This window comes from Cotesia glomerata, linkage group LG4 (assembly GCF_020080835.1).
Source record: "Cotesia glomerata isolate CgM1 linkage group LG4, MPM_Cglom_v2.3, whole genome shotgun sequence".
Taxonomy (NCBI): Eukaryota; Metazoa; Arthropoda; class Insecta; order Hymenoptera; family Braconidae; genus Cotesia; species Cotesia glomerata.
Window position 1 is genome coordinate 6,078,670 of NC_058161.1, and position 22,309 is coordinate 6,100,978.

General features: G+C 28.3%; 2 protein-coding genes across 4 annotated transcripts; one reads left to right on the top strand and one right to left on the bottom strand.

The window, feature by feature from the left end:
• Nucleotides 1-1,783: 1,783 nt before the first annotated feature.
• On the bottom strand, nt 1,784-10,907 carry LOC123264343 (tripeptidyl-peptidase 2). Of its 3 annotated transcripts, XM_044727581.1 has the most exons (12): nt 10,336-10,907; nt 10,140-10,268; nt 9,506-9,673; nt 8,941-9,101; nt 8,349-8,512; nt 5,766-7,633; nt 5,424-5,674; nt 5,239-5,250; nt 4,719-4,942; nt 4,573-4,584; nt 2,714-3,162; nt 1,784-2,625 (listed from the first exon to the last, which is right to left on the bottom strand). In XM_044727581.1, the coding sequence occupies exons 1-12, from the start codon at nt 10,495-10,497 to the stop codon at nt 2,416-2,418; spliced, it is 3,810 nt and encodes a 1,269-aa protein (XP_044583516.1). In that variant the 5' UTR covers nt 10,498-10,907; the 3' UTR covers nt 1,784-2,415. The 3 variants fall into 3 exon arrangements, with proteins under 3 accessions (XP_044583516.1, XP_044583517.1, XP_044583518.1); XM_044727582.1 differs by lacking the exon at nt 5,239-5,250 and having other exon boundaries at nt 10,336-10,906; XM_044727583.1 differs by lacking the exon at nt 4,573-4,584 and having other exon boundaries at nt 10,336-10,906.
• Nucleotides 10,908-11,163: 256 nt separating this feature from the next.
• LOC123264351 (UDP-glucuronic acid decarboxylase 1) lies at nt 11,164-15,282 on the top strand. Its single transcript, XM_044727595.1, has 5 exons — nt 11,164-11,369; nt 12,348-12,932; nt 14,314-14,427; nt 14,571-14,891; nt 14,973-15,282. The coding sequence occupies exons 1-5, from the start codon at nt 11,309-11,311 to the stop codon at nt 15,236-15,238; spliced, it is 1,347 nt and encodes a 448-aa protein (XP_044583530.1). The 5' UTR covers nt 11,164-11,308; the 3' UTR covers nt 15,239-15,282.
• Nucleotides 15,283-22,309: the final 7,027 nt, after the last annotated feature.

Genomic DNA, 22,309 nt, shown 5'->3' on the forward strand with positions numbered 1-22,309 from the left:
AATACGGGCATTCTTTGTCCATAGCACCAATTACTACTTTTGAATGAGCATAATATTCAATATCGGGCTCATACTGGAATGCTAGACGCAGAAATGATGTAGCTACAAATGCTCGATGTGCCTGTTGGCGTTGTTGGTCATTCGCTCTGCGTCTATTGACAGTAGGTGTGATTGTCGTTGTTCTAATCTCATGACTTCATTGCGTTCAGCTCGTGTATCGTCTGATTGTTCTTGACACAATTGCGCCATTCTCACACGCGCTCCAGTATTTTCTTCCTGAACTTGTTCTTCGGTTCTTTGGGCTCTTCTATTTCGAATGCTTCTAGATTTATTTGTATCACGGCTCAAATTGGCCCCTTTGCGTTTTGTTGGCATTGTTCACTGTACAATACAAAACACACATGAATAGTACTGATTGAATTATTATATTAATTATTATATTAATCATTTATTTTATCTTTGATTACATTAAATATACATGTAAAAATTATATAGTTTCTTTGCAAAAATATAATAAAAAACAAATTTTAGGACATTTTTGCCTTTTAATAACGTGTTTTTTTTTTCAATATTCAAACAAGAAATCTACCTATCCATGTCGAGTATGGCCGAATGGCGTTTTTGATTTTATTAAGGGTACATTGAAGATTATTACCCTAAATTTTTATTAAAAAATATTTAATTATGACAAAGTTATTAACAATCTCGTAGAGCACTAGAAAAAATTTCCATGGTCCGTTCCCTTCCATGGTCAGTTCGATAACTCAAAAACGGATCATCTGAAAATAAAAACCAAAGTTGCTTTTTAATCAGTAAGGATGTAGTTATTGTCGCACGTACGGAATTTTGAAAATTTTAATTAAAAAAAAATGGCGACTGATTGAAAATTTTCTCACTATTCTTTTCTTACTGTTTTTTTTTTGTTTTAACCCGGCTAAAAAAATCTTTAAAATAAAAATGTGTTCCCCCTTAAAAGTGAAGCTCTATAAGTCGAAGTTAGTAAAATATAAAGACGTTTTTCTTCAAACTGTCTAAGCTTATAGCAATCAAATCTAAATTCCTATAGGAGTGTTCAATACTTCTTATATTCTTGTTTGTAATGTATATTTTTTCTCTAAGTTATTTTCTTGCAAATCAAATGTTTTCTTAATTTTTTGGTCTACTTGCAAATTTTGAACATCTTGTTAAGTCGAAATTTCTAACTCGAAGTTCTTATCACTTCCCTTGAAATTCGAATTATCAAGAGTCCACTGTATTATATTTTTAAAAAAATTAAGGATGCTTAACTAGAAACTAAAAACTAGGGATCCTTAACTTTCTAGATCTTCTAACGGGATCAAAAATTAAAATTTTCCTTTTTTATTAAATTTTCATACATCAAACTTGTTTTATTTCTTCCAATTAAGTGATGTAGCAGAACTTGAGACATCAGATTCAACTCTTCGAAGGCTTACCACATCCACAAAATCTAATAATATTGTAGCGCCCGGCACACGGTCAAAAATCCGCTAACTCTAGTGCCTGTATAAGGTTCACCTTTAACAAGTTCAAGTTCTGGGAACTTCTCTACTGTTACCATGTTTTGCTTTGACGACGATTTTCATAGTGTTTGCAACAAAATCACCCGTTAAATAGGGATAGTAGGGGACCATTCTCTGGCTAAAATGACTTTGTATACCACGGAGAAATTTATTCTGATAACAATAGATATTCAACTACTTCAAGTCATATAAAAAAAATTTACTTATAATAAAAATATTTTTTAAGTAATTAAACAAAGAAATATATTTCAATTTTTATATTTTATTTATCGTCACTTAATTAGTAAGACAATCATACAATAATTCATTTATTTATTTAGGACATAAAATTTAAATTTAATCACGCGTTGTCAATACGTTGTATTACATGGTTTTAAAACAAGTTGCATTTATACTTAACTCACGGTCCATGTTCACATAAACTATACATGAGCAATTTAAAATACAAGACACTTTGAAATATGTAAATTAAGTATGTAAAAAGTTAAAGTCGCATATACGTCCAGAATAAACCGTCTTAAGTATTTTTAAGTATTATCAGTACATAATATATATATAATGCCGTCATTAGACGGTAAAATATTAAGTTTTCATCAAAATCCATGATTCGTTTTTTAAAATATAGTAAAAAGTGATTGCCATATGTATATTATGCGAAGAAAAAAAATCTTAATAATTGCAAAAATTCTTATATAAAATTCGAGTTAATTTGAGCTTATTTTAATTAGCACGTAGTCGATATTATTTTTTAATAAAATATATCAGTGAGAATAACGGAGTTTACTAATATCACTGCACTTGCACCGAAAAAAAAGAAGTTTAAATTATTCGTATAATAAAAATAAGCACTTTCATTTTATTTATATTTAATTAATTAAAACGGTCTGTATGCTTTTGGATATCGTGTAGGTAAGCTCGTTGTTAAATAACGTGCCCAGTGATCCCAACCAACAGTCCTTGTAATTTCAATAAACTTCTCATCAATATCTCTTACTGGTTTTTCTTCGTAGTAACGAGTCAACAGCTTTAGATAACGCCCATAATGTTTATTAATATGTGCATGCCATAGTGATAAAATTAAAACCTGTAAAAGATTAATTTAAAGATAAATAAATAAGTCAAGTATTAAAACCGATTAGAATAAATTAAATAAGAAAATAATAATTATTTACTTTGCTATCCGTTGGCTCGGCATACTTTTGTACATCGTTCCAAATTTGCGTTACTGTAGCAAGATGCATTGCAGCTTCAGTTTCACCGCGTTTTCTCGCATGAATATATAATCGTGCATAAGCGCAACCTTTCTTAACAAATGCTTCAATTAAAAGATTCTTTTGTTTGTCCATGGTTGATTTTATCTTCATAGCATCTGGTCGTTGATCGTGTTTCATACCATAAAAGGCAAGTAATTTTTCTTGCTCGATAGCTGTGATTACTTTGTCTGCGACGTCAATCATTTGGTCAGCAAAATTAATGGCACTTTCTGAGAGATCATCGTGAGGAAGAAGACGTCGCGCTTCTGGCGAGTCTAACGATGTCAACATGGCAGTGTGTACTGGTAAATGCTCAGGGTATGATGTTCTTAATTCATTGTACAAAGCTGTTGCATGTTCAGTTGCCTCTGTTTTAGTTAGACAAAATAAATATTATTAATTGTTGATGGTTAATAAATTATTGGTCATTTATATCCATAACTCATAACAATAATTAGAACTGTGGGGGATAAAACTTGAGATAATTAAAAATAAATACAAATAAAGCCTGCAGTGGCTTATAATTAAAATCAACTAGTAAATCCTTGAATTAATTAAATAAAAAATTAAATTAAGGTAGTTGTCGTGGTTAAGACACACCGTCAGAAAATTCTAAATTTTTTTATACTTATTAAGGAGATCCTTGATAGCCACGCTTTGTTTAAAAGTAGTTGGATTTCAGCAGTTACAGTTAACTTAACATCAAGTTTTCGGTAATTCTTTACAGTACAAAAGTTGTAAACAAATTGACGAAAATCTACGGCTACAATTTAAATACAAACCAATACCAAACTTTTGGTTAAATTGCCTTTCAAATTCACTACAACTTGACTAAAATACTTGCACTGCAAGTCTTGACGTTAAATTGCAGAGTAACTTATACACTGATAGAAGGATTTATTTGTATTAAAAAATATTTGTTAATAGTTAACAAATCATTTATTAGAGACCACTTTTTAGTATTAAACAAATATTTCTTAGTATTTAAAATGATTTGTTTGTATTTAATAAATCTGATATTCATTTATTAAATATTAATAAATCTTTTTAAATACTAAGAAATATTTGTTAAGGGCTAAAAAGTGTTCTCTAATAAGTGATAAATGATTTGTTAAATATAAACAAATATTTTTAACTATAAACAAATCCTTCTATCAGTGTAGACAACTTAACTAAAACCGTTTGGTTTGCAAACTTTTTTCATCAAGTTGGCTACAAATTTCGGCAGTAGATTGAATAAAAGTTTGAGTTAAGGTGACTATCAGGGATGGTGATACAATTACTCTAAAAATTTGCAGTCGATTGACCACCTATAACCCGAGATGAATTCAATTAAAAATTGGATATTTAACATTGATTGCATACGCTCTCTGCAGTTTTGTATCAGTTTCTTAGTTATAAAAAAAAAACTAACAATCAGAAACTTTTAAAAAACTGACAGTCTTTTTTAAAATAAAAATTTTAATGTATTTGTTGTGAGTTAAAAAAAAAAATTTTTTTTTAATTTTTACCGTCTAATTATTTATAAATAACGGATTAAAGTTCAACAATTCATGAAAAAATATATATCTACGGAGTCGGACAGAAACAATTGCGTACAGTCTTGCGTAAAAATTATGAATTACTTAGCTACAAGCTTATATACTTTTGCGGCGCGTATAATCTCTAATTTTTTGACAATATTTTACCATGACAACTGCCTTAAGAGAAGTTAAAAATAAAACAGACAATGGATTAAACATTGATGGAAGAAACATTTTGTTGACACTTAGACTTACTTATTGATGGCGCTAAATAACAAAATAAAGAAAAAATAGTTATTTTAAGTCGTGAATTTATATTTTTTAATAGTAACTTTATGTATATAATTCTGATATTAATTTTAAAAAATTTTAAATGTACAGGTATATATTATAAAACTTACCTAATTTAGCGAGCCATGTACACTTAATATCTCGCAGAGTATCTTGATATTCCTCCCATTTGCTGACCTTTTCATCATCTGGCTTAACTACTGCCGGACTTTTTTTAGCTGGCTCTGAGAGTACGTACTTGAATGTATAACAGTCAACTTTTTTACGTGCATCATCTTTACAGAAAGTTACTGCTCCTTGAAGGTAAGTTCCCAAGGTAGCAGCTTTTGATATTCTTTAAAAAAAAAATTTTATTAATTATTAAAAGCTAACAGTTTTAATAGTTAATAAACAAATCGCTGGTGCAGTTGGTCATTAATATAAGCCATGCGTCGTATAAAATAATCTAAATAATTACAATCCGCAGAAGCATCAAAGATGATAACTTTTAGTAGTGTTTTAAGCTAGTTGACAAATTTGAAGCGATAAATCAAAAATAGTTTTATACATTTTTTTTTTATATTTCAAATAAAAAAACTGGAAACGAGTTAATCCAGTAGATTTCAAATTCAAATACTTCTATTGACTCACTTGTCTTCATTGCTGCTTTGTCAGAGAAACGATATCAAGAAAAAAAAAAGACATAAATGAAATGGGTTCATTTTTGTATTTTGATTTAAACTTATGAAATTACCGTAAATAATAATTTAATAAATCACGAAACTGTTCCACTATTTTGTAACATATTTAAAATTATAAAAAAAAAAAATACTTACTTGCTTTCATTGTTCATTGGAGCGATATAAACTGGAAGAATATGTCCTGGTGGCACAGTAGCAGCCACCATTTTTTTTCCACCGACAATAGCTTGCGAATGATTGGCATAAACATCTAAACTAACAGGCGAGCTTAATTTTTGACTTAACAGTATTGCCATTTCTGTCAATCGTTCTAATAAATCTTTCTTTTCGTGACGTACATGCATTTTTAATGTATAGTCGCCTTTTTCTAATTTTTTAACAGTGTACTAAAAAAAAAAAATGTATTTATTTATTATTACCAGGAAGAAGACCAAGCAAACGAAATATTTTAGCTAAAGAAATGTTTTAAAAAATTACCTTCCAAGGAAAAGCGTCACCAGAAAAAATGAGATGTTTATTACAGTCATAAAGCATCCACAATTGGCTTTCATACTCGCTTTCATAGAGTAAGTCACTCAAATAAGCGGCATTTGGTGTTACCTCAGTAGCTTTGGCAATGTGGAATGTGTACGTCAATTGCAATTCATAAATTTGACGAGCGGGTGGTATTACGTCACGTGCACCAAGCGGTGATATTTTATAATCAGTTGGTCTTAATACCTGAACAATTGATTTTAATGTAACATTCGGTACAATATCCTCATTTCTCAAGCTACTGCGTAATTCCATACGATGGATGCCATCACCAGATTGCATTGTGAGATTGCTATCTACTATATGAATACCGTGAAATTCAATAGAATAATCAACGTGTATTTCACCAAGATTGGCCCAATATTTAGCAATAACAACTTCAACTACAAGACCAGCCTGGACGGAAAATCCTTGGACAGATTCCGATTGTGAGGTGACATTTATCATTTTATTAGTATGAAGCGTGCGACAAGCTAAGCGTGGTTTCAATTGTACTGTCTGAACAGCAAACCTACCAGTCTTTTCTTTGTCAGTGCTTTTTATTTTCAGCACAGCCCAAGTAGCATCTTCAGGCACCAAAATAAAGTGCCTTACAATGGTGTTTGCTTTGAAGAGAACACGTGAGTAGTGAAGATCTGGTAAATTCATTGATTTTTGTATTGCCAATGGCTGAACGACAGTAATAGGTATTGAAAATACTGGACCTTTTTCGACATTTTCAACGTCATAGGCACGTATATTTGTCGCATGAACACCTTCTGGTAGTTTAACACCGTCAATACGAACGGTAAAGGCACGTGACATATGCATTAATTCAAAGTGAGAAGGAAATTGTACCCAAGCAGCGTCACATACTAGCGATAATCGTAAATTGAAATTTATTTTACGGGTTGCGTCGACATTTTCAGTGTCTAGGAATATAGGTTCAACAGTTATTGCACAATCTTTCGGACGGTCGATTACGCCAGATCTTAAGTGAATACCCTTGGAGTTGTTAACACCACAGTTAATTGCAAATCTGACGTCACACTCAATTGCTTTGCAGTTGGCGACAAGATTCTCAAACGCCCGTTCAACTTGCAAAAGCCCAGAGCCTTGAGCAAATGAGTCAAGGGTGTCTATGTATAAAGCTGTGTTCTCTAGAGCACGTTTTATACTATATGGAGAGTAAGGACAGTGTTTATCATGAAGACCTGAGATTAACAGAGCAATTGCCCCAGCTACGTGGGGACTGGCCATGCTGGTCCCGTTCATCAATTGGCTTTTTCTCAATGTAAAGTTGGGCACGCTGGTAATTGCACCTCCTGGAGCGCATAACGTGATACCAGTACCTCCGTCAACCATCGGACCGCGAGACGACCATGTGTAGGGCATACCCGGCATCTTTTCACGCAACGAGTACTCGGCTACCATCATATCCGGCGATACGTAAGCTCCCACGCTGATAATGTTTGTTGAATTAATATCAGGCGGTGTTCCAATGGTACACAAAGCTGGTCCGAAATTACCAGCAGCTGCAACCCATGTTACTCCGTACTTGTCAACTACCTCGTTCATTAAATCAAATATACGCCCGGAATTACTCCAGTGCACCTGTTCGCCATAGCTCATATTTATCACATGGACTTTTATTTTATTTTGCATTATCCAAATCATTGCGCGGACTAAAGCTGTTCCAGTTTCCATTGGGTCTATACGGTTATCGCCGATCGTTAGGGATATTATTTGAGCACCCGGTGCTACTCCATTTAGCTCTTTATTATCAGGAAAATTCGCCGCAGCTATTGACGCTACGTGCGTTCCGTGACTTGCTGAAAAATATTGTAATAATTATAAATTATTTAAAAAAAGATGTGTAAATTTTTTTTTATTACATTGAAATTTTATATGTAAAAAAAATTAGTTTCAATTTTTTTTTACGACAATAAAGTTAGCAGTCACTTGATAATTTTTCAATTTTATTTAACAAGCAAATTTATTCAAAAAAATTATTTTTAAAAAATTGCATTTTTTAATTTATTAAAATTTCAATTGTCAATTTTTTTAATATTTTTTTTTGCCAAAATTTATTAATTAAAAAAATTCTTAAAATTACCAAATAACTGCTAAATTAATTTTCATGACGATAAATTTAGCAGTCACTCGATAATTTTTTAATTTTATTTAACAAGCAAATTTATTTTAAAAAATTCATTTTTAAAAAATTGCATTTTTTAATTTATTAAAATTTCTACATGTCAATTTTTTTAAATAATTTTTTTTGCCATAATTTATTAATTAAAAAAATTCTTAAAATTATCAAATAACTGCTAAATTAATTTTCATGACGATAAAATTAGCAGTTACTCAATAATTTTTTAATTTTATTTAACAAATAAATTTTTTCTGAAAAATTATTTTAAAAAATTGCATTTATAATTTTTTTAAATTTCTACATGTCGATTTTTTTTTTCAATTTTTTTTGCCATAATTTATTTGTCAAAAAAATTATCAAATTTGCTAAATTAATTTTAATTGTTTTCTTACCGCATATTCCTACGATTTCAAGAGTATTGCCTTCATCGTGAATATTAACAGAAATATTCAATTGATCTTGCTGAGTCAAAGGAGCATACTCATGGGTAAGTGAATATTCACCGAGATGAATTCCTGCCTCCAAATTACCTTCCTCAGATGTATCAATACACACCCTGTAAAAAATAAATAACTTTAATATTTATTGTATTTATGTGACTCTATAGATCGGTGTTGTTAATTAATAAAAAAGATACATAAAGATAGTTTTTATTATTAGCCGATGTTCCCGATCCAATTCTTGAAGAATTACTTATTTTTTCATTATTATTCTTTCACCATAATATTTTATCAGTATGATCTCATACCATCAGAGAAAATCTTAGGTGAAAATACATCAATTAAAATTTATTTCGACAATTTTTTGTTAAAAATGTATAAAGATGTAATTTTTTTACTCAGTGTAACTTTTTTCGGTAAATGAAAAAATAATTCGGACAGCCCAGACCAGGACTCGAACCTGAATCTTTTGGTTACGCCTTATTTAATATTTATTGTAAAATAAAAATAAAAATTATTGCAAGACAAAAATAAAAATTTTTACCTCCACTGTTGTCCATCGTGATAAACAACGCAGTCATATGTTGGACCTGCATCATGATATTTTTTTTCTCCATTTTGCAACACTTCAACTCTTGTTTCCAACTCTTCTTTGACCAACTTATCTTCTACACTCGTTGGATTAGGATGACTCGCCTCAAACTCCTATAGTAATAAAATGATAATTAATACTATAAAATTTAATTAACATTTATGCATATAAACAAAGTAAGCTTTGACGATATTTTTTTCAGTAAAATCAATTACACAATCACGACTATCTGTCTTTTTTTTTATTAAACAGCCAATTACAAATATAGTCAGTAGTATTGATGGGAGAAATGATAAAAATACGCTCGGCCTAATTTTATTGCCGGTGGTTAAATGTCCTCACTGGCATATCACACTATCTTTGGATGACTTGGTTTCGTATCCTACTTTTTCACAGTCTATCTTTTTTCTTATTTTCAATTACAAAGTATATTGTTTCAGTTCAAATTTTATTTAATAAATTCATCAACTAAAACTAATTAATTACTCCAAAATAAAAAAATAAATAAATGAATTACCTGAAGCTTTCGCGTTGCCTCAGCTAATGCTGACTTATGACCATCATCCCAATATTTTTTCTTACGTTCAGCGGATATTTTTTCACGTAACTTTGTAGGATATAGACGGTAGGCCTCTTTAACACCAATATGATAATTACCAGTTGGATTTGTCCAATTAAATGGTATCTATAAATGACAATAATAATATTTATAAAAATAAAACAAGTATTAGATTTAGTCCAGTAAGATTAACACAATTATTTAAAAATAAAAAAAAATTGATGTATTGTAATCCGAGGACCAAGGATCATGAAATAAGTTAATACCAGATTTTTATTTTTCGATGGAAACGACAAAGCAGTATTTATTGTTTGTTGACGGGGTTAATACATAAAATCTTTTATGATATGTGATGTTAAATTTGTTAAGAGATTTTGAGGTGTTGTTTTGTAATAATTAATTGTATGAATTTTGTATGTTTCCACAGACGCTTGAACAAGGAGTAATAAACTCCGAAACGTTAAAAAAAAAGCGAAAAATAAAAATCTAGTATTAACTTATTTCATGATCCTTGGTCCTCGGATTACAATACATCAATTTAATTAAATGTCAGGATCGGAATAATTTTAAAATTATAAAAAAAAATGATTACCTTTAGCTTACGTCCAGTAATACCAGTTATAAAGCCTTCCTCTGATTGTACTACAGTACTTGTATCAACATCTCCGTCACCACTGCAGTCAAAGCGTGCTAAAATTTTCGGTTTTCCATCACTTGTCACCTACAAGCCATAAAAAATTATACTAAATATTAAAAATAATTATAATTAAATATAAATAATTGTTTACCTGCAATCCTGGAGCACCAGGATCAATTCCAGAATCAAAAATAGCAATAACGGTACCACGACCATCGTATTCTGGATATTTAATAAGAAATTGATTAACTCCAGTTTCTTTTTTCGGCAAAAGGCCCCATACAGGAAAATTGCAATCTATGACGTCCCCCATTTTTATAAAATTTAAAAGATAAGACTAAATATCTTTGCCACGATTAAAAAACTTTTACAACAGTGTTTATGTACCGTATAAAAATATCCAGAGAAAAAATTAAAAAAAAAAAAGTAAAAACGGGATTGAAGGACTCTTTTCAAATAATGACGATGTTGATGATCGGCCCAACAATCACGATGATGTTGCGCTCTCTCTTACTCTCACTTTTATAACTGTTTTATTACGTTAAATACTCTTTTTATATCTTACTTGTATGTATTGTAATTAAAAGAGAATCGTAAGTTAAGTTAAGTTTTATTTAAAGACTCTAGAGGCGCTTATATTCTTCACGAGCAACAATCATCTACACACGATCGCAATGATCTGTCATATTTTTTCTCTCTCGTCTTTCTCTGGTGTCTGTTTGCACCGTTTACACATATAAGTTCCAAGTATTTATATTTTTTTCTTTACTGTTCTATCGATCGGATTTTAAAAAAATACTTATATTTCTTCTGTTGTTAACTAGGTGTCATTACTGGCTCAAGCTACAGTCGCCCCCTACTGCTAAATAACCATAACATATATTTAGTTGATAATTTTTTTATAAGTAGAATTTTTTTGTAGCACGTTATGTTTGTTATAAAAATAATGTAAGATGTAATTGTCACAACTGTTGTTCCTAAAAAGAGTTATATAAAAGTTTATCGTAAATAAATATGTATAAATGTATTTATTATTAATTGATTTATAAAATTTTATTGGTTATCATAAAAATAATGTTTAGTATAATTAATCGCAAATTATTTATATATAAATATTTTTAATAATGGTTTTCAATCAACGTAAATTAAAGCTAATTGGATTTGTAGTCTTCTGTATATTATTGGGTAATTAGTTAATTTTTATTTATTGTTATTATTATTGTTACTACCTATTTTTGTAAGTATTTCATTTCTTTTGTTTTGACTTTGAAAATTGACATTAAAGTTAGCAGACACTGGACAATTTTTAATTTTATTTAAGAAAAAAAGTTTGTTCCAAAAAATTATTTTTAAATAATTTAATTTTTTATTTATTTTTACATGTCAAATTTTTTTTTATCATAATTTATTTGTTATGAAATTTTTAAAATTATTAAATATGTGCTAAATTAATTTTCATCATTGAAAAAAATCATAATAATACTAAAGTTAGCTAACAACTGTCAATTTTTTTAATTTGTATAACAAATCAATTACAATAAAAAAAAACTCAAAAAATTTTCCATGAAAATTAATGAAAATTAAGTTAACCGACATCTAAAAATTTTTATGATTTTTTTTTATTAAAGACTATTAAAAAAAATTTTTTTTTATTTGTGAAAAACTTCAAAAACTATAAGTGCAATTTTTTAAAAAGATTTTTTAATTGTAATTTAATAAATTAAGTAAAATAAAAAAATCAAAAATCTCGACTAACTTTATTATTATTAAAAATTAAGTTAGCCGACATCTGAAAATTTTTAGAATTTTTTTTTATTAAAAAAATTATTACAAAATAATTAAAAAAAAAAATTCATTTATAAAAAACTCGAAAAACTATACATGCAATTTTTTAAAAATATTATTTCATTCTAATTTAATAATTAAAAAAAACAAAAAATTAAAAATGTCGGCTAACTTCAGTATTATAAATTTTCCACTAATAATTTTTTTTTAATTTTCACATGTGGAATTTTTTTTCATAATAATTTAATTGCTATAAAATTCTAAAAAAATTTCTAATGCCTGTCAACTTTATTGTCATAAAATATAATACTTTTTTTTATCTGTTAAACAATTTTCTTCAATTTAATTGTTATTAATATTTAATAATTATTTTCACAGGTTTCGGTTTTTATGAAGGATTTGTCAACATAGAAAATGTATCATCATTCACTATGCCAAGAAAACAATTACGTGTAAATGACCGTGGATTATACGATAAACAAGTGGGTAATTACGAAGAGAATGAAGTAAATGAAGTTAATAACTTAAATAATAACAATGATGTCCAAGATATTAAAAGCCGTCTGCATGAGTTAGAAGAAAAAATCCATCAAATGGAATCTAAGACAGATAATCGTGTACCCAAAATATTCCCAAGTGTTAAATTTTTAAACTACAAAAATAGAAGACGAATATTAGTTACCGGAGGTGCTGGTTTTGTTGGCTCTCATTTGGTCGATCGTCTGATGCTCGAAGGACACGAAGTCATTGTAGTGGATAATTTTTTTACTGGAAGAAAACGCAACGTCGAGCATTGGGTAGGCCACGAGAACTTCGAACTGGTTCATCATGATATTGTTAGACCTGTTTATCTTGAGGTAGATGAGATTTATCATCTTGCTAGTCCTGCTAGTCCGCCTCATTATATGCATAATCCTGTTAAGACTCTTAAAACTAATACCATTGGGACTATTAATATGCTTGGTACGTTAGATTTTATCTTTTAATTTAAATATTTTTACTTTGCAATTTATTTTATTATTTACTCATAAATTTTATTAATCTAATTACTTTTTAATTATACAATAAGTTTTTAAACTTTTTTTTTTTTTTAATAATAATTTTTCATTAAATAAATAAAAAAAAGTAATAATTAATAAAAATTTCACGTCTTTTAATGCTTTTTAAAAAATACAGTTTGTCATTTCATCGATAAGAGGCTAAAAATAAATATTAAATGAAATATTGAATTTACTTATCTTTGAAATTTTCAGACAAAAAATATTTTATTGTAAACTCTGAAGCTAAGTCTTAATATTAATTAAAGTTTCTTATTTGTTTTTAAACTTAATTTTATCACAATTTCTTTTTTTTTTTCAATATTTTTTATATTAATTCATGTCCTAAAAACTTTTATTTATTTATTCATTTGAACGCCAATCGACATTATACAACAATTAGTACATTTCTTAAATTATAAATTTTTTAATTCTGAAATTTTGGCTCGAAAATTGCACAGAAATAAATTTATTTGGCAATGTTTAGAAAAAATGAAGAAATTAACAGTGTTATTAATTTATATTTTTTGTTTATTGGCTGTCCAGTCTAATACAACAATTTTTTTTCTCTAATTTTCGTCCTGGTCTGGGCCGTCCGAATTATTTTTTCAGTCAAATTTATCTTTAATGACAAATTTAAGTATAAATTGAGGATAAATTGTTTATGCCTGGAGGGAAATACACACAGTAAAAAATTTTTCGTCATTGTGTAAAGTGTAAAAATGTTTGTGTAGAATTTAAAATTTTAATATGTTGATTCAACACAATAGAGTGTTGATTCAACACAGATTGTGTAAAAAAAAGTCATAAACACAAATTTTTGTGTTAAATTTGACGAAAAATTTTTTACTGTGCAGGTTAACAATATTACGAAAAATTAGAGAAAAAAAATTGTTGTATTAGACTGGACAGTCAATATATTAAAAATATAAAGTATTATAAAACCAATCTTTAGAAAAAATAAATATTAAAAGTTTTATTAATAATATTACAAAATATGTTTCTTGAGATATTTTAATGACAAAAAAAAATTTTATTGCTCTTTATTATTGATAGATGATTTGTGACCCAATTATTTCAAATCCGTCTCGTGGAATTGTAAATTTTACTTATGATTAAAAGTAAACTAGTAGGTCACACTGAGGGCTATGGAATTTGGCCTATAAATTTTAAAAGATGAGAAACAGGTCATTGAATAATTAATAAAAATTAATTAAAGCCTTACATAAATTTGTTAATGTATTCAAATATAATCTGGTTGTGTAAGTAATTTATTTAAATTGAATAGCCAAATTAATTATATCTAGGACTGGCAAAACGAGTTGGTGCTAAAGTACTAATTGCAAGTACGTCTGAAATTTATGGCGACCCGATGGAACATCCGCAATCAGAGACATATTGGGGCCATGTCAATCCAATTGGTATGTTTATTCAGTTGTAGGCTTTTTCTTTTTATTACATTGCGAAATTTGATCTTTATACAAATGAGATTGTATATCAAAAGCTTAAATATCAAGAATCGAATATATTGAAATGTATATTTAATAAAATAAAATTTTTTTAGGCCCAAGAGCGTGTTATGATGAAGGAAAACGTGTAGCTGAAACTCTGAGTTACGCTTATATGCGACAAGAAAATATTAAAGTACGTGTTGCGAGAATTTTCAATACCTTTGGACCACGAATGCACATGAATGACGGGAGAGTTGTGTCAAATTTCATCCTCCAGGCGCTCCAAAACGACTCAATAACGATTTATGGTAATGGAGAACAGACCAGGTCGTTTCAATATGTTTCGGATTTAGTTGATGGACTTGTAACTCTTATGGCATCTAATTATACTCAGCCGATAAATATTGGAAATCCCGTGGAACATACTATTGAAGGTAATATTTAATTCTTAAGTGAACACTTATTTTATTTAAAGTGACAGTAATTGTTTAACAATTTAAGTTTATTTATTACAGAGTTTGCCATGATTATTAAAGACTTGATTGGTGGGACGAGTAAAATAATCCGACTCGCTGCCGTCGAAGACGATCCGCAGAGACGTAAACCAGATATATCGCGTGCTAAAAAGTATCTTAACTGGGAACCTAAAGTATCTTTAACAGAAGGTTTAAAAAAAACAATTGCATATTTTGTTAAAGAATTACAAAGAACTAAACATTTACAAAAAGATATGGCGCGTATTCCATTCGTTAATGATCATAATATAGTAGATCAGTTATAAATATTTTGTTAATTTATCTGTTTTTATAATAATATATTGTTTCTATAAAATAAAAAAGTCAGTGAAAAAAATAAGGTGCTATAATAAGAACTTTTTTTTTTTTAATTTTCCCAGTGACGTGTCGTTAGTAATATTTGATCAATAATTTTATGAATATAAATTAATATTTTACTGTGATGTAAAAAGATAAATTTACAAACAAAAAAGCGAAACAAGATTATTAAAAAAAAATTATTTTATTTTGTGAAAGACATTTTATATGAAACATATAACTTTTACCATGTATATTTTTTCTGAAAGTATAGTTTCTAAAGAACTGAAACATACCTCAGAAGTAAGTTTACAAGCATGTGGAATAACATTCCATGCTTGGAAAGATGGAGCATCTTATGAACTCCGCCATCCATCTTTCGGCTACAAATAAATTATTTTAAATTGTGAAAGACATTTTATACACAGAAAAAAAAACTTCTTGCACTAAAAAAATGTTAAGGAAGACAAGAGTTATTTTGAAGCAAGAAGAAATTTTTCTGTCTTAAGAAACTTCGACTTCATTTAAGAAATTTTCAATCTTCCTTAACATTAATATTTTCTTAGAGTCAAGAAAATTTACCCTCCAGTCAAGAATTTTTTTTTGAATGTATGAAATATATAACTTTTACCATGTGTATTTTTTCTGAAAGTCTAGTTTCTAAAGAACTGAAACATACCTACTATTTTCTAAACATTCCTAATTATTTTCTTGAGTGAAAAAAAAATTTTTTTGACACAAGAAATTTCACTTATTCCAACAAAATTAATTCTCTTGCTTTAAGAAGTACGTATCTTGATCCAAGAAAATTTATTTAAGTCAAGAAAATATTCTTGTTTAGAGAAAATTCAGCTTCTTGCTCCAAAAAATTTAGTTCTTGATAGAAATAAATTTTCTTGTCTTGAGAAAATTTCTCTCTTGCTCCAAAAAATTTAATATCTCGACAGAAGTAAATTTTCATTAATATTTTTATTGATTAACACGTCAAATGGGAAGATCAAATAATATTGAATCATTTTTTTTTCATTCAATATGTATAATTGCACGCTAAAATAATATAAAATGGATATTAAATATTCAAGAGAAAAATTTTCTAAAGTATCTAAAAATCTTGATTAAATATAAAAATTTCTTGTATCAAGTATTTATGATAATTTGAATTAAGAAAAAATTACTTCCACCATGAATAAAATTTCAAGAAAAATTTTTACTTTGACCAACACAACTTCGGTCTTTCTTCAAGTACCCGAAAATTTTCTTGAGCCAAAAATTTTGTTCTCCAGTCAAGAAATTTTTCTTTCTGTGTGCATGAATAACATTCCATACTTGTAAAGATGGTCCATCTTATGAACTCCGCCATCCATCTTACGGCTATAAATAAATTGTTTTATTTTGTGAAAGACATTTTATATACAGAAAAAAAAACTTCTTGTACCAAAAAAATTTTAAAGAAGACAAAAGTTATTTTGGAGTAAGAAGAAATTTTTTTGGCTCAAGAAACTTTGACTTCATTCAAGAAATTTTCATTCTTCCTTAATATTTTGTTGAGCCAAGAAAATTTACCCTCCAGTCAAGAATTTTTTTTTTTTTTTTTTTTCAGTATATGAAATATATAATTTCTATCATGTGTATTATTATCATAATCGTAAAATGTTTTTAGCTGAAATTGTAAATACTTACGAATTAATTTATAAATATACTTGGATGTCATTTAATATTTGCGATACGAATATTGACCTCAACAAAAAGATAAACAAAAGACAAAAATATATGTTGTGCATAAAAATTTTTTGTGATAAGCCTAACGACATTTTGTTATTATATATTTCACCCGTAGAATTTAATCTAAATGGCTATCTCGCATGACCACGGATCAATCAGATAAACGGATTGAAGATTACACCACGTGTAACACTTAGACCTGGACAAAAGAACCTAAATGACATTGAACATTACAAACCAAGGCTAGAAAAATAAATAAATAAACAAGTTAAGTTATTGTATAGAAAAAAAAAAAAAAAATTATAACTTTAAGTACGGAAATAAAGACACAGATTGAAGAATTGCTGAGTTTAGATTATAATAAAAACGTTGGAGGAGTGTCTAAATAGACGATTATATGTAATGGGTGTCGCGTGGGCTTTGATAGGGCGCGCGTGGTCGTTTACAAAAAGGGATATATACAATAATCATTTCATCCGGGGCTAAATATATAGCATCTGATTATACACGATAGGAATGATAGTGTAAGAAAAAAAAACAAGAAGAATAATTTAATCTGTTCTGCGATAATTTGAAGAGTAAAGTAGATATACTGACTGTCAAAAAATTTATTATGAGATTAATTCTTAACACATCACCGGCAATTGTGTGTCCTTTATAGTCTTCTTTTAGTTTCTGACCGTATTACACCTGTGTTGGTACAAAAAAGATATTGAAGAGTGTATAGAGCATTGACGTAATTTGATCACTAAAATACAAGAAGAGTCGTGTGTGTTTGATGCTTTTATGCAGGTTAGCTTGTTCTTGTCTATTCAACTGTAAGCCCTGCAACATTCATTCTAAAATTGAATTAGCTTTCTCAAGTCACACACTCAATATGCTCAAGAACGCACGTTGTGTTGACACTGCAATATAGTAGAACTTTAATGTTTACATATCTACAATACTCGGTAAATTTATACAAGATTAAAATTAAACAAATACACTAGAGTATAAAATTATTTTTGAGCAAATAAATTAATTGTTTCTTCATTTTAAATTATGAGTTAATATTATTAGTACATTTAAATCCATACCCGACATGGATAGGTAGATTTTTTGTTTGAATATTGAAAAAAAACACGTTATTAAAAAGCAATAATGTCCTAAAATTTATTTTTTATTATATTTTTGCAAATAACGATATAAGACCGACTGCAATAAATAAATATTCAAAGACATCTATACAGAAAAAAACAAACTTCTTGCGTCAAGAAAATTTACACTCCAGTCAAGAATTTTTTTTAGGTAGATTTCGTAGAAATCTATCTATTGCATTGGCCTTTGTGTCGGAATTCGCATGGAATTTTATCATTTTATCTCTTATGTAGTCGAGTAAGGCTCAAAATTAGCATTGGTTCAAAAGCTTATATATTTATGTAATATAACGCGGCTTGTGGACACGATAGCGTCTATAATTCTCAACGAATTTAGATGAAACTCGGTACACATATTATTTGGGTAATTACCTTGAACGAGTTCGAAGATGAGCAAAATCGATCAATTAGTTTAAAAATGGCGACCATTTAAAATTTTCAAAATAGTGAAAATCACGTTTTTGGTCACTTCATTGATGTATAACTTTTAATTGAAAAGAAATAGCTAATTTTTTAAAAATTCATGTAATCTCATAAAATTATTTTTAATTCGACGTATATAACATTGACATTTTGACCATTTTTAGTTATTTTATCAAAGGTAAGAGTGCAATTGAACCATTTTCAGGCAATATGTAGTACAACCGACTTATGAATGTTATTCTATCGAGAATTCTTGACAGATCCTAACGAAATTTAGTATATAGATTCCTTGGATAATTAGCTTGCATAAGCCCTAAAATTAGCGAAATTCGTGAATAAGTTTAGTAATGGTAGCTCCTCAGAATTATCAAAATAGTAAAAATCACGTTTTTGGTGACTTCATTGATGTATAACTTTCGATTGAACAGAAACAGCTAATTTTTAAAAAATTCATGTGATAGCTCATGAAATTACCTTTAATTTGACGTATATAACATTGACATTTTGACCATCTTTAGTTATTTTATCAAAGTTAAGAGTGTAATTGAACCATTTTCAGGCAATGTGTAGTACACTGATAGAAGGATTTATTTGTATTAAAAAAATATTTGTTAATAGTTAACAAATCATTTATTAGAGACCATTTTTTAGTATCAAACAAATATTTCTTAGTATTTAAAATGATTTGTTTGTATTTAATAAATCTGATATTCATTTATTAAATATTAATAAATCTTTTTAAATACTAAGAAATATTTGTTAAGGACTAAAAAGTGGTCTCTAATAAATGATTTGTTAAATATTAACAAATATTTTTAACTATAAACAAATCCTTTTATCAGTGTATAACCGACTTATGTACGTCATTTTATCAAGAATTTCATTCAATGAAATCTACCTTACATTTCGGGTGTGGCCGAATGGCGTTTTTTTCCAGTGTACCTAAAAAAATAGGATTTGTAACAGATGAAAGTAATTTGATGATAAAAGCTAAAAATTAATTTATTCTTGATTTTTTTTTAATTTTCCCAACTACGAAATAAATTTTAAAAAAGTATCAAAAGTCGACGAATAATAGCTTAAATTGAAGATAATTATGTGAACTTGTAATCATAATTCACAAAATATTTTATTATCAATAAAAATTATTATTATTTTTATATCGTCGTGCAAAGATTACTTTTAAGCTACATATTTGTGAGGATAACAAAGACAATAATAACGGTACAAATAAAGCGTGTTGACTTAACAGATTAATTTATGTTTCTTTGAAGCCAATTATTAAGCGATGCACAAACAATTATCACGTCTGAAGTTGAATCGTGCTTGCAAGGGATCTTCTCATTCAATCGAATCTTTCACATAGTCTTCAGCTCAAGTTGTGTTTTTCCATGGTATCCTACGAATGACTCATGGATTCTGTTGAAATGCGATGGCGGTCGTGAATCTCGACTGTTGATTCTTGATGATGAAGACTATTGGTAGAAGTAAAATAAAATAAAAAAAATAATAGATAAAAAGCTGCATCAATCGCTATTTACTTGAGATGTCATGTTCCCACGGAAAGCGGGAGAGCAAATTCAAATATATCTATATCTATACATGTGTATGTATATATTTTTATAAAGAACATATATAAGAGATTGCGGGATGCTGGTGACTTTCACAAGAGCAAGAGGAGTACCCTAACGCGTATGTCTGCATTATGCATGACGCGAAACAGAGTTCAGGAGCCTCTTGATCGTCTCTTGGTGGTCGCGTCAAACGGTACGAGGTCCGTCGCGGTTTAGAGAGAGGCCAGTAATACCCAGAAAGATAAAGATGATAAAGGAAGAGATATGTTAAATATAAAAAATCTTGACATAGTTGCTCGTACACGGATGCGAGAACACGCTCGTCCATCCTCTCCCTTATTATTCACATTTTACTCTTATTCACTTCGACATTGTGGATTATAAAATAATGAATTTTTATAAATTTACTAGATGTAATAAGCTCTTTTTGATCCCAACCGCTTAATTGATACCACCGCCGTTATTATTGCCAGTCGCTAAATAAAAGCCGTACAATAAAATCAATAGAACAAAACCAATCAACCGTTAAATGAGACGCAGTTTTATATATTTTTTTTTTTCCTACAACCGTTTAACATTTTTATAAAAAAATATCATACAATAACAAGTGTCAAACAAACAACCTCCGTTAATTAAACTTTAATATTCTTTTAATGATATATCATTTATTTTTTTTTTATCACTTAATTAATGTCAATTTTATCATCGGACAACAATTTATTGCATTCCTCACTCCCGAAAATCTAAAAATTCTTTTATCTAGACATATATCAAGTCAACCAATAAATCTGCTGAATCTACTCGATTTTCATAGTGATAAAACATCCCCTCATTTTTGTTCCATACTTAATCCCCCGGGTAATTTTTACCCACCAGTGAGAGAGAGAATTGGCTTTTAAAACCCTTATCGTCCTGATGATATTATAAGCTTACTATATACTAAGTTCCCTTAACTTGGAATCACGTTCTCGGAAGCCAAAACTTTATTCTCAGAATCTTCGGTGATAAAAATAAAGCTAAATAAATAAATTTCACTGTCAATAATTCACAAACTATGAAACAAAATCTATACTAATAAACGGAGAGCCGGGTTTTTTGTTTGGTTATACTGCGAAAACTACTGAACCGATCGGAATAATACTTATATAAGATGCAGCGTGTTTCGGAGAAGGTTTTAGTATATGATATGTTATTAATTACTCATCTGGAATCTCTATTTTTTAGACTTAGAAATAATTAATTTTTATTGTAACTAAATTTATTCTTTTCGATTGTAATTTGTTCAAAATAAATTTTTTAATTATATTTGTTATGTTTATATACTAGGCAGATTTGTTCACTTATGAGACCTGTTTCTTTAACTGAAACTTTCAATGCTCATTACAAATTATTTTTTTTCATACCAATTATTATTAATTTTTGTAAGAAAGACACGGGAATGTTATAATGATTGCACTTTTAAAGTTACAATGAATATTAGTTAGAATAATTACATGGATAAAAAGTGCATTGCAATTCGATAGAATTGGGAATCTGCAAACTCAAGTGTTTTACTTTTAAACACCTAAAATGTTAAAAGCTTGTAGTCACTTTTTAAACATTTTATAGTGTTTTATTCAATAGAAATATTTTAAGCGTTTAACTTTAATGCACTTAAAGTATGTTCTGATCTAAAAACATTTCAAGCGTTTTATAAATTTTTGATTAATGCATAAAAAATTACAAATCATTAAATTATTTTTTTAGAATTATTTATTTATTTTTTTTTAAGTTTCAACTTATAAATGAATAGAAATTACATAAAATTATAACGAATATTCTATAAGGAAAATTTCACTTGTACATGCAAATTACCTTTTTTGTTTTCTTAATATAAACTATTGAAGTATATTTTTAAAGTTAGCTGTTGTTTTATATTTTTAATATAAAACTAGCAACCTTGCAGCCACTACGTGATTGCCGTAACTTGTGAACTATAAATAAATAAAATTTTTCTTTACTTAAATAATTACTTTTGTTAAATTGCACTGTACTTTTTTAATTATTGACGTTTTTAAAGATATAAGTTCATCCCGATGTTACATTCATCAAGAGCTGTCATTTGAGTACCCACATGTATTTTTTATATATTTTTTATATACACACATATATATATATATATATATATATATATATATATATGTAT